Below are 13747 nucleotides of genomic sequence, written 5' to 3' on the forward strand. Positions count from 1 at the left end.
GTCCAATCTGATAGTTCTCAGAAAATGAAGTGTAACTTAGTGAATACTAATCACAAAAAATTCATACTTATGTCTAACAAAACGTTGAAATGTCAGGTTTTAAATCGTGCAAGTCAAATCGAAAACAAACATTCTGTGTTTATGTAATCTGTATGAAAAGAGAGCCATGTCAGAAGTCCGTGATTCAGCTCATTACCCACTAATGCGGCCACACCCACGGAGCCAGCGCTATTCACAGGCAAATTCAGAGACAACACATGCATTCATCATCTCAATCGTGTATTTATTGCCTTAAAAATTGTTTATCTGGATGAAAAAGCCATGGTTAGCGATCTCTGGAAGACATTCAGTAAATTCCTGTTTGTTTTCTTCTATTGATAAGTTTTAAGTGAGTTTTTGTTTCTTTAGCGCCCTCCGGCTGTAGTATGAATTGGTAAACACCATTCATGGAATATCGTCTTCTTCTTAGGTGAATTTGTGGACTAAAATGCACAGAGCGCCCTCCGGCTGCAGTATGAATTGCAAACACCAGCGCTCATAGAGATAACAATGAATATTAAATAAAAAATAACTCCTCTGTATAGAAAATTGACATAAACATATGAGAATCCTATATTTCTCCAAATGTGCATGCTTTTAAACTAAAAGCCTATATTCAGACTCTTTGCATCACAGAAATACATTATATTTTAAAGTATAATATAAAACCATTATTTTATATTGTAATAAAATTTTTCTGTATGTTTCATATACCATGATGAGCTTGAGACATCACAGAAGTTTTTTTTCACAGCCTACCTGACTGAAATGCCTCATTAATATGCAAGTCTTTTCAGGTCATTACTATTCAATTCTTTTGTCTTCACAGGTGAGAATGAGCCATTATTCATGGAGATTCACGCCTCCTCGCATACCGTGTTTCTTGGCAAAAAGTGTCTTACAAAAACTAAATCAGTATATTGTTATAAATGAAAGAGTAGTCAGCATAATTTTTACATAATTTTGAAGCAAAAACTCTAGTCTACAACCTTCAATACCCAAAAGTCTTGTGAACACAGATTTAATATACTTTTATTGGCCTTATATCAGTGACTTAAGTTTTTTGTTTTTTCAGTAACCACGCATAAACGTTATTCCTTCAAAAACACAAACATGTACACACATGTTCCTCACATATTATTGTAGCCTAGTTTGTGCTGAATACAGTGTAATGACACTTGTGTCATTAATATGTTTATGAACAACTGAAAACAGCACAAATGTCAGGGCATGTCAAAACTTCTCCAGGCCCCAAATCAGCCTCAGACTCCAGAGGGTTAACTAAAACTATTATTAAAATTGTTTTCAGTAATCTCAGTTAACTAGTATATATTGTAAATGTCTCTTACCCGTGGCTGAGCTCTGATAGACGCCACACCCTGGTCAAACTGGTTGGTCTCTACTTTGTATTCACCATGTCTGAATGGGATCTTCAGACAGGCCATCATGGACATGATCCGCTGGAAACCAGAGGCAGTCAGAGACACAGTGATGGAGGGAGCAGAGGCTATCGCCAGCCCGATGGGCCACGCTCTGACCATGACAGGCTCCTGGATGCTGGAGAGCTGCACGGAGCCTCTTTCCCTCAGCAGAGGATCCAGCTTCGGCAACACAGATGATTCTTCCTCCATAAAATCCTCAGCATCATCCAGTTCTGCCTCGGCTAATGCATCCATCCATGCCTTTCGAGAATGAATGCAGAAATATATATAAAAAGGCACAAAACACAGATGATTTAAGCTAAATCAATCTACATTTGAAGTCAGCCTGAAACAGTGTTTTATTTCTGTAATGTGACATTTTTAAATAGAACATTTGGTTTGCATTCTTTATTTGCCAAAAAATAAAAAGAATTGTTAAATCTTCATTTGATTATATTTTAAAAGATGAATTAAATTGTTAAAAGTTTATGCAATCATTTGATTGCCACCATTTTTGATAATATACTTGTTGTTGTGTGTGTATGTTGTGTCCTGCCAAACACTGTTATTAATAAAATTAAAAATCAGCACAATGCTTACTCTCCAGCGCCTCCATTTGGTTTGTATGACCGATGCAGCTTTGTGCCATTTCTTAATTTTTCTTCTGACCCGCCAGGATCTCACACCTGTGATAAAGATACACGTAAAGAAAGATGAACACACTAAATAATACTATATAAATACTGGATAGAGCCATTTATCCTAGAATATTCATTCTGTCTCACTTCAGGTAAAAGCATCTGCTGAATGATTAACTGTAAAGAAGCATGGCATTTATAAACTCAAAAATTCCCACTGTAGAGCCCAATATGACTTACACAATGTGGAAAATGTGCAATCCAGTCATAAAAAAGGAATTTACTGCATAACATGGAATATCACAGAATTTGGCAAATTGTGGATGAATAAATCAAAAGCAGGGCTGTAGAATGAATCAACTTGTGATATGAACTAATGTCTGTAAATATTAAACCATAAAAAGACTGCTATTTAAATATGAAGTCTGCATCTGTCTCTTTGTGAATGATTGGCGGTTTTGTCTATTACACACTCAAGAATGTGTGATGCTCTGCCATCTCACGATATGAGGACATGAACTTCATCCGCAGAGCTGCTCTGAAAGCCACTTCTCAAGCATTAAACTATCGTCAGTTTGTTTGCCAAAAATAAAGTTTTTGTTTGATTACATTTTAAAGATAAATTAAATAGTGTGGTGTGCTCTGATTACATGACACACTTATTTCCCGAGATCATACTGTGACACAGTTATCTTTTGGCTTTACTGATCTCAGTGAAGCAGGTGTTTGGCTCAGGGGAGCTCTATCTGTTCTGTTCTGAGTTTAAGGGATAATCAGGAGGAAGGTGATCAGGTAATCAGGTGTCGGTGTCTAGACGCACAGCAGATGACTGCTTCTTTATCCAAGCAGAGGAGAGGAGAAATGGACTGTCACTACAGATAAGACCGGGTCTTTTCCTGAAGAATAATGGCTTTTTGCCTGTGCAATTTATCTCTATGCTGTCTAAAGGTGTCTTTCAAACTTAAAGGGAACACAACCAGCTGATAACACACCCTTAAGGTTTAGCAATAACTGAAATGTCAAGAACAAGATCATCTGTTATTAGGGTTGCACAAAAAATCAGAATAAAAAAAAATAAAAAAAGTGATATGGCTTAGTGTGATTATCAAATTGCAAAGGCTGCAATTTAAACAAACAAAAAAATATTCAGCATTACATGCATGGGAAGATGGTTGCCAACCATATATTATATTATATTATATTATATTATATTATATTATATATAAACTGTTTATATATATGGCAACCATCTTCCCATGCTTATAATGAGAAGTGCTTATCAACAAAAATTAAGCTTCTAGGGCTTCTTGTGGTTTTACGTCAAAATAAAAGTTTGATGGTTTAACATTTGAAATTGAAGAATAAAAATTAGTATTGTAATTTCACAGTCGTAATGTAAAAAAAAGTTTACATTATAAATATTATATTCCTGTTTTTTTTAAATTTTTCAGTTAAATATTACAGTAGTAGTATAATATATGTATATTAGTAGTAATTTTAGTAATAGTAATAGTCTAATAATAGTAATATTTTATATTTAGTAAAAATAATAATAATAATCATACTATTATTTAGCCATATTGAAGTTATATTACTCATTTTTTTAGTTAAATTTTACAATATTAATATTTATTAGTTCATTTATTTTTATTAATTATTATTTTATTTCTTTTTTCAGTGAAATATTACAGTAGTTAGTATATATATATATATATATATATATATATATATATATATATATATATATATATATATATATATATATATATATATATATAAATAATTTATTTATTTGTAGAAATATTTAGTATAATAGTCCAATAATAGTAATTTTATATATTTTATTTAGTAACAATAGTAATAATAATAATAATAATAATAATAATAATAATAATAATAATAATAATACTATTATTATTATATTATTATTACTCATTTTCACAGTGAAATATTACAACAGTAATATTTCTTTATTTTTATTTATTATTATTATTAATAGTAGTAGTAGTAGTAGTAGTAGTAGTAGTAGTAGTATTATATTTATATATAATCACAAAATTTTGGCCAAATTGTGCACCCCTCAAACAATAAAAACAAACCTGGATTCTTAAATCACATTTGCAACTTTTATTAGAAAAACAGCTTTTAAAAATGTTCCTCCCAAAACTTGGAGCCCTGTCTGTTATACAACCAGTATACCTGTAATCACAAAGTAAAGATGGTAAATCCTGACCTGCTTGTATGCGGGTGGCAGCCTGTGTCCTGAGGTTGCGCTGACGTTGCTGGTATCTGCGCCAGCAGCACTGGATACTGAATGCCTTCTGTGAGCGCGCCCTGTTCCTGTGCTCCTCCAGCATCTCCAACTGCACAACACATGATATAATAACTACTGACATCAAACTGCTTGTGATTGCAGGTGAGATGGGGTGAAACGGGGCCAAAAAGTTTAGTGAACTTTCAACAGCTTCCTCAGTGCAATTGGGCATTTTACAAATCGCCTTACAATCATACGTCATCAGATAGCATGATTTACCAGAGAGTGTGTGAGAAAGACTTTGGTCCTCCCACAATGCACCATGTTGTTGTTGTCATCAGGGCTAAGGGTGGAGTGTCTCTTGAGGACTACATTGAGCACATCCTGTACAGCAGATCCCAGAACAGCCTGATCGCTCATCTCAAGGCCTGTGGGAAAGAGCTGAGCTTTAGAAATCACATTTATGATACTTCTATTGTGTTTTAAAGCTCCCCTGCAGTCAATCATTTTATCCCTTAAAACTGATCTTTGATAATCAAAATGACATATTTAAACTTTTTTCATCATGCCTTAATAGCTTGACTGTAACTCTACACCATTGCTTCATTTTGAATACGCATATTCATGAATATGCCAATTAGCCCCGCCTCCACTTACTCACTCCAGCTCGGAATAACTGATCCACTCACTCAACACAAACGGCAAGTGGAAATATTGGTTTAATTCAGCCATATATATTTGAATCAGAAACTGATTAAGAAGAAGAAGAGGGTGATTAAAGCCCTCAAACGAAAGCAAGAGCACCCTCAGTTGATACTGTAATAATATCATATTTGTGTTTGTGTTGACTGATGAATTTGCACATGCTTTGTCTTAAAACAAAATCACCACATAGACATATAAACAACATTAAACACTTGATTTTCACCTCAGGGGTGGTCTTTAAGGCAAGACACTACATGCAAAAACAAGTATTTTTTTTCATGCACTAGACGATTTTGGCCTATTTTACATCCATAACATGTCTTCTTTCAGACTAGGAGAAAGAAAACATTTAAAATACACATTTAACTTTATCTATGTGCATCAGTAGATTTCAATTACAATACATACAGTATCTTTAAAGTCCGTTTTCTCAAAATGACTGCGAAATCTCCACTTCAGCACCAAACTTTACAATTTAGGTTTTTACAGAGAGATTTGTTTTAATTTGACTGATTTATATAACATTTTATTTCCTAAAACATGGTAAATAAAAGAAATAAAAATTTGGCTGTTGGCTGATTTATGGGTTGATAAAAAGAGAGAAAATCCCCTCTGTAAAAACCTTAACTGTAATTTGTCAACAAAATTATACAGAAAACATGTAATACAAAACTATTGTCTAATGTACTGAGATGAATCAACTGGGGAAGTACGGTGATTTCTAATACCCTATTCACCTATAGTGTCTTGCCTTAATGCAACTAAATTCAAGCTCTTTTGTATCACCATATTAGTGCATCGTGATTAGCTAAAAGCTTGTTTTGACTCTTTGTGGCACGAGGTATTAGGTCCTGTTCCCCTAAATTCACCTTCCTGCAGACTTTACTTCCAATCCTGCTCCAACACACCTGATATTTTCAAAATACCTTGCTTAATTGGTTTATCTGTGTTCGATTAGAGCTTGACTCTGAACGAAGGTAGATCTTCAGGAGCAGGATTGAGCACACTTGATTTATCTGAGATTTAAATCTGATTTTGTTATTGGTTTTTAACCAACTAGAACTTGAACAAGTCTTATCTTTACCACATCCCTCAAGCAGTGACATGAAACCACATGCAAAACAATTCAAATACTTGGACAAAGACCTATTTATTTCTACATGAGATATTAGTCAGATTACGCCAAGATTCAAACTCAACATACAGAAGAAGAAGAAAAGGCAAGTAAGTGCATAACTGCATGCAAAACATCCAGATAAGCATGCAGTAGTTCACCTGAAGAATTTAGATTCACATAATTTTAAGTGCGTTCATAAAAAAAGACAGGAAGAAATGAGGAGGATACTGAAAGAAAAAAGACAAGAATCAGGAATTAAAGAAGAGAAAAAGAAAACCAGACGGTACTTTGTGTGCACTTAGTGTTCCACGTACTGTTCTCTCTATTCATTTGTGCTGCTAGTCTGTTGTTTGTGATCAGCCCGTATCTCTGGAGGAAACTGCCGTACGGGATCCTGCACAAATAATACAAAAGAACGATTTCATTTTTATTCTGAAGGGAATTCTGGAATAGAGTCTATAAACTCGAGGTGATGCCAATTCTTGGAAGTAGTCTTCCCTTTTAAACAGTTGTATGATGTAGTCTAGAGATCGTATGGTAAGAGATGTGTGTAGCGTTACCTGATGGGAAATCCTGCTGCACTGATGTTTATGGTCTCCACTATCCCACAGGCCTCAAGCTGAGCGATAACCTGAACCCAAACCAAACCATTTACTAACCAGTCCATGAACTGAAACTCTTAAGGGGATCTCAAGTGAACAGACAGAAATGCATATATTATTCATACCTCTTCCTTTTTGAAGGTGAGCGGTCTGCAGTCAGGGTTGGGTTTGATGCAGCGTGTGTAGTGTGGGGTGGTGCTGTGCAAAATCTTCATCAGGCTTTCAAGTGAGTTCTGCATATTTTACAGAAAGACAAACAAATGATCATATTAAAGGGGTCCTTGATTATGATTTCACTTTTTTAACTTTAGTTAGTGAGTAATGTTCCTGTTTGAGCATAAACAACATCTGCAAAGTTACGACGCTCAAAGTTCATATTTTATTTTACAGAAATCGCTTTTTATGCACTACAACAAATGGCTGGTAGGGACTACAATGAGCTTCTTCCTGTGTTTGTGACATCACAAACCCTAAAATTTACATAAACCCCGCCCCCGAGAACACGCAACAAAGGGGGTGAGGCCATGTTGGGCTGCTTTAGAGAAGAGGAAGAGTTGTTGTAGTAGAGTGTTGTTGTCATGCCGTCATTTTACACCGGACTGCTTCACAAACGAGAGTCAATTCAACACAAAAGATGAACATGACGACACATGCTAGTGGATGAGTTGAATCAACTCCACAGCAACTACATCAATTTATCCACTAACCATTCAGAAACATCTTAAAAGTTGTAACTTCTTCCTGAGTCTCTCCATCAGTGTCGACTCCGGTTTGAACAATGTAAGGCTGAACACCGTTACTGACAATCCTCATTTTGTCTGCGTGAGATTCTCCTGCTTTGTTGTTGTTGAGCTGTTAAAGCTCCGCCCTCTTCTAAAAGTCTGAAGGGGCATTACAGGGTTTTTCCTGCATTGAGTGATTTTTAAGTTAATATTACAAATTATGTAATGAGGTGTGTTCGTCTGCCACCACCAAAGACCATTTTTTGACCCAGGAAAAACTGCATTAACATCCCAAATAATCCACTCCATTTAGTGGACAGCGTTAAATACAGGTATAAACGAAGGACAACAGTGAAGGCCTGCCAATCAACCACTGTGGTAAAACAAGTGTCTTAAACATTGTCGTTTATGACTAGCATTTTTTTTAAAATGCTGTTAGAAAATTTTGGAAAGGCACAAACAAACAATTTATTTAAAGGTGCCCTAGATTATGTTTTTAAAAGATGTAATATAAGTCTAAGGTGTCCCCTGAATGTGTCTGTGAAGTTTCAGCTCAAAATACCCCATAAATTTTTTTTTTATTAATTTTTTTAACTGCCTATTTTGGGGCATCATTATAAACGCGCCGATTTTATGCTGCGGCCCCTTTAAATCTGGCGCTCCCCTGCCCACAGAGCTCGCGCTTGCCTTAAACAGTGCCTTAACAAAGTTTACACAGCTAATATAACTCTCAAAATGGATCTTTACAAAGTGTTCGTCATGCATGCGGCATGCATGCGTCAGATTATGTGAGTATTGTATACTGTTATATTGTTTTACTTCTGATTTTGAATGAGTTTGATAGTGCTCCGTGGCTAACGGCTAATGCTACACTGTTGGAGAGATTTATAAAGAATGGAGTTGTGTTTATGCATTATACAGACTGCAAATGTTTAAAAATGAAAATAGCAACAGCTCTTGTCTCCGTGAATACAGTAATAAACGATGGTAAATTTAACCACATTTAACAGTACATTAGCAACATGCTAACGAAACATTTAGAAAGACAGTTTACAAATATCACTAAAAATATCATATTATCATGGATCATGTCAGTTATTATTGCTCCATCTGCCATTTTTCGCTATTGTTCTTGCTTGCTTACCTAGTCTGATGATTTGGTTGTGCACATCCAGACGTTAATACTGGCTGCCCTTATCTAATGCCTGTTATAATGTTGGAAACGTGAGCTGGCATATGCAAATATTGGGGCCGTACAACCCGACTTTTACGTAACAGTCGGTGTTATGTTGAGATTCGCCTGTTCTTCGGAGGTCTTTTAAACAAATGAGATTTATATAAGGATGAGGAAACAATGGAGTTTGAGACTCACTGTATGTCATTTCCATGTACTGAACTCTTGTTATTCAACTATGCCAAGACAAATTCAATTTTTCATTCGAGGGCACCTTTAACTTCACAGAGCATCTTCTTATGTCTACTTTAAAACTTGACCCTTGACTACTTTGTACAAATCAAGAATATAACAGATATATGTGTGAAAGATGTTGAAAGGACTGGGACAAGGAAATAATCTGACATGATCCGATAATATGAAAGTAAAACTTAATGATTAAAGGCTAAAGCACAATAATAAAATCTTTCTATGATCAAATCATAAGCTCTTTAAATCCTGCACCTTAAATTTGGAGACGACAGTGATCACTTTGCTGTGTCCTCTAGAGCCCTCACTTTCACGGTCACCGTCAGCAAAGAGACTGTGCAGCAATGAATCCTGGGACTTCTGCAGGACAGAGATGAGCTCAGGAGGAACCGGGTCCTGCAGAACACATGGACGTGTGCATGCAAATGAGACAAAAACACAAACGGGTGCTTCCCAAGGAAAATATTTAATTGTGTGCAGCTTAGACCAGCTACATATTTATGTATGCAACTATTTATATAGTTTGTACCTTGTTCTTCTCCATCATGCCTTCGATCTGGTAGCTGACTTTGCCTGCGTAGTGGGCCACAGTGAAATGGGGATCTTTGTTGAATTTGTCCCAGCTGAAGTTGGCATTATCTGACAGCTCCTTCTCCAGACGCACACGGAACTGCTTCGCATCCGATGCTCTGTTCAGACGACACTCCTAAATGACAGACAGATATGTATCATTAAGCTATAAATAGTGGCATTCACTATATTTGTGATGCAAATTCAAATACAATACAATGCAAAATAAATGCAAGATACTTTTACAAAGTCATCATCTTTTTCTTTCTGAGAAAAGAAGTTGAAGCAGACCTCATTGAGCAGGGAGAAAATGCTGGAGGGACTGCCTTCAATCAGGTCCAGGCAGCCCTGGTTGTCTTGATAACGTATGAAGGACCACTGCAGCCCTTCGGTCACATACTCCTCCTGCTGGGCCTGCAGGTAATGAGCCACAAAGTGCTGCTGCAGCTTCTCGTTAGCGTAATTAATACACAACTGCTCCAGGTTGTTCAGGAGGAAACATTCAAAACCGTACACATCCAGCAGGCCTGTAGAAGACACCAGTCAAGTATTAATTGTTTTATAGAGGGATTTTTCATTCCATTTAGAATTCCATTCCATTCATTCCAACAAGATGTGCATAAGTGATTTGACACATTAAAATCTTAAAATTATATGCAGAATAGACTGGAAAGTAATATATTAAAATTAAATAAGTAAATAATTAGAATGTGTACCAATAAAGTTGCACCACATGGAAGTGTCAGCACACATACTGTTGTTGATGAAAGTGACTAACCAGTCAAACAGCCTGAAAATAAAAAAATAAAAATCTTGATATGTGGTCACTGAAATACTTACACCAATATAATAAAAATATCTTCCGTTCTTCAGTTTCGCTTTAAAGGATTAGTTCACTTCAGAATTAAAATTTCCTGATAATTTAGTCACCCCCATGTCATCCAAGATCTTTCTTTCTTCAGTCGAAAAGAAATTAAGGAAAACATTCCAGGATTTTTCTCCATATAGTGGACTTCACTGGGGTTCAACGGGTTGAAGGTCCAAATGTCAGTTTCAGTGCAGCTTCAAAGAGCTCTACATGATCCCAGATGAGGAATAAGAATCTAATGAAATGATCGCTCATTTTCTAAAAAATATAAAAATTGATATACTTTTTAAGCATAAATGCTGGTCTTGCACTGCGCCACGCATTAGGTAATCGCATTGGAAAGGTCACGCGTGACGTAGGAGGAAGTACCGTGGTAGGATGAAAAACCATCTCATTTTCTCCGTCAACAATTTTTTTTTGTAAAGGCCGTTTGACTTAGTCTTTGCATGTTCGCTTTGTAAACACTGGATCGGTACTTCCGCCTATGTCAAGCGTGACCTTTCCCACGTGATTACGTAATGCATGGGGCATCGCAGAGCAGTGCAAGATGAGCATTTGTGGTTTAGAAAATGAGCGATCGTTTCATTAGATAAGACTCTTATTCCTCGTCTGGGATCATGTAGAGCTCTTTGAAGCTGCACTGAAACTGACATTTGGACCTTCAACCCGTTGAACCCCAGTGAAGTCCACTATATGGAGAAAAATCCTGAATGCTTTCCTCAAAAACCTTCATTTCTTTTCGACTGAAGAAAGAAAGACATGAACATCTTGGATGACATGGGGGGTGAGTAAATTATCAGGAAATTTTAATTCTGAAGTGAACTAATCCTTTAAGTATTTTTTTTTTGTATTTCATGTCACGTTTTTCTTAGTCTTGATTTCTCACAACTTGTGTTTTTCTGGGCCAGAGTGAACTGCCAAAGTCAGAATTTTTGTTAAGTAATACAATAAATTTCGGTTTGTTATCATAACCCCCCAGAACACTTGGAATATATGATGCGTATGGCATGGGATCATTCCGTGATACTTTTGCATCTTTTTTTTAAGCTGGTGGTCGCTATTTACTGCCATAATATGGATGAGGGGGATTTTTTTTTTTTTTTTTTTTTTAAATCTCCTTTTGTTGTCCAAAAAAGAAAGAACAGCATTAGAACACCACAAGGGTGAGTAAATGATGACTTCATTTTCCTTTTAGGGTGAACTATCCCTTTAATTCAACAGTTTTTGATGTGGTACTGAAATTGGTACAGAGAACTGCAAAATTTACTGGTATTGGCACCTACTACAGAAATGTTGGTATCGTGACAACCCTAAGCATAAGTATATTGCATTTAATAAATAACACAACACTCAACATGCTGCATTATCTATAAAATATAGCTCTACAAACATTTTTATTAAATCTGTATATGTCTGTGACTTACTGCGCATAGATGGCTTTAGCAAGACAGTCTCTGCGGACACCACACTCCAGCTGAGAGCAAGGTTTGAGGACGTTCTGTTTGCCAGCGCGCAGAGTTCTCACTGTCAGACACGACTGCAGCTCGTCTAACGGCACCTGCAGCAGGGCAGCGGTCTTCTGCAGGAAACCTGCACACAACATAGACAGAGTCCTAATTTAAACAAAAAACATAATTAAGAAGTAATGGGCAATTTTCCAGCCTGTTTTTGACACTCTCTTTAAAACACTGTTTTGATAGACGTGCCGCATTCAAGACTTGGAAGTAAACACCCTCTGCTATGACTGGGTAACAGTTTTGCATATTAAAATAATTTTCAACATCCCCACCATTACACGTGTGGAATTGTTTTGAAATCTTCCGATGTTCGTCATAAATGTTTGAGCCAGAGTCTGATCCTGAATCAGAAGATGAACCTACATCTCAAATGCCAAGGATACTCCAGTCTGCGAATGCTTGGTAATTAGTCATCTTTATTTATATTTATTCCTAATGTATTTGCGAGGTAGTATTGTATATTACATTATATTAGTGTTGAAACAAAGACAATACAGAAAGTTTAGTGTTGGTACATAGTTAAAACATTTGCCAACTGTGAAACATTTATGCATATTACATATGCTTTACAAGTCTTGGTTGTGGCAAATAAAGTGTAATTAGAGTTACCACAGTTATAGTTGACAGGATTTACGGTGTTTCATGTAAACGAATTATAAATGAATGTACCATTATTTGTCACACTGTCATTTTTATAATTATTGTTCATCATTTTTAGTAAACTTAACAGACAAAGCAACACACGGTAAAAATTCTGTTACTCGTACTTGTGTGTTGTGACATTACTGTCGGATCCAATATAGTCATCACTGCATCATCTTTTATTTTCAGTCTCTCTGAAAAGCCTGCGTCGAACTCTAAAAGTTGAGTAAAAAAAAATTTTTCTAGTAAAGACTGTGTTTTTCTACAAGTTGGAACTGCAAAATATCTTGTAATCCTCAGAGGCGTCTCTATCGTTTTGTTGCTGGAGTAATCCTGTATTTGCGTCGCTCACAGATGTCAAAATGCCATCAAAATGCCAATCATATGGAGTATCTCGTGTGAATACAATCGGTTATAGCTTAAGTGGATGTAAACAGGTGGGTAAAAACTGGACATGTGTCAGAATATTACGTCCATGCATTCAGCAGCCCAATTAAATACCTGTCTGTCATTAATGTTAATAAAACAACAAAAGATGTAAATGTATACATAAATAAACATATGTATCTAAAAAAACGTTTTTAAAAATTTACTATTTGTAATTTGCTTATTTGTTCTTTTTATATAGCCTAACAAAATTAACTTATAAAATTTCTCATATTATGCTTATATTGGCCACCTACCAGCTGATATACAATGTAGTCTTGATTTGGGCAGTCAATCTGCATTTGAAAGTTTGAAAGGGTTTTAAATCTTGTAAATCAAGTAAAATGACTCAAAATCAAGTCATTTAAGCATGTCAAAGTCAACTTTAATCATATAAAATGTAATTTCCCAACAGCAAAATTGTGGCCAGTGAAAATGCTGAGTGGCTAGTGAACCAATAAGTTAATGTCAAGCCCTGCTGGCAATGATATAGAAGTAGGCGTTGATCTTTTGCAGAAGTGGTCTTTCACCACACCGTGTGGTCATACCGAGACAAAATCCGAAACGAGTAGTTTTCTGAGCTTGGCTTCAATAAAAGTTGTTTTTGGACTAACGAAAATTATTTAAGTTCCTTAACTTACAGGATATTTTTATAGTACAATGACCTATTATATGTCAAAAGAGTGTGTATATAGCAAAGAGAGAGGAGGAATGTGTTAGGGACACGTCACAGCCCAGACATGTACTTGCATCACCCATAATAGTACTTTGTCTCATCATGTCTGGAGTATGCACCTCACCTA

General features: G+C 35.9%; 1 protein-coding gene across 1 annotated transcript in view; it reads right to left on the reverse strand.

The window, feature by feature from the left end:
- Window positions 1-13747, reverse strand: part of LOC125266306 (unconventional myosin-XIX) — a 31871-nt gene that overhangs the window by 2985 nt on the left and 15139 nt on the right. Inside the window, exons 11-22 of the mRNA XM_048186836.1 lie at window positions 11784-11949; window positions 10208-10281; window positions 9783-10018; window positions 9451-9627; window positions 9177-9317; window positions 6902-7009; window positions 6735-6805; window positions 6489-6568; window positions 4632-4780; window positions 4332-4461; window positions 2061-2146; window positions 1389-1721 (exon numbers count right to left, since the gene is read on the reverse strand). Of these exons, the coding sequence (XP_048042793.1) occupies window positions 1389-1721; window positions 2061-2146; window positions 4332-4461; window positions 4632-4780; window positions 6489-6568; window positions 6735-6805; window positions 6902-7009; window positions 9177-9317; window positions 9451-9627; window positions 9783-10018; window positions 10208-10281; window positions 11784-11949 (1751 nt within the window). The remainder of the gene's footprint in view (window positions 1-1388; window positions 1722-2060; window positions 2147-4331; window positions 4462-4631; window positions 4781-6488; window positions 6569-6734; window positions 6806-6901; window positions 7010-9176; window positions 9318-9450; window positions 9628-9782; window positions 10019-10207; window positions 10282-11783; window positions 11950-13747) is intronic.

This window comes from Megalobrama amblycephala, linkage group LG4, assembly GCF_018812025.1.
Source record: "Megalobrama amblycephala isolate DHTTF-2021 linkage group LG4, ASM1881202v1, whole genome shotgun sequence".
Classification (NCBI taxonomy): Eukaryota; Metazoa; Chordata; class Actinopteri; order Cypriniformes; family Xenocyprididae; genus Megalobrama; species Megalobrama amblycephala.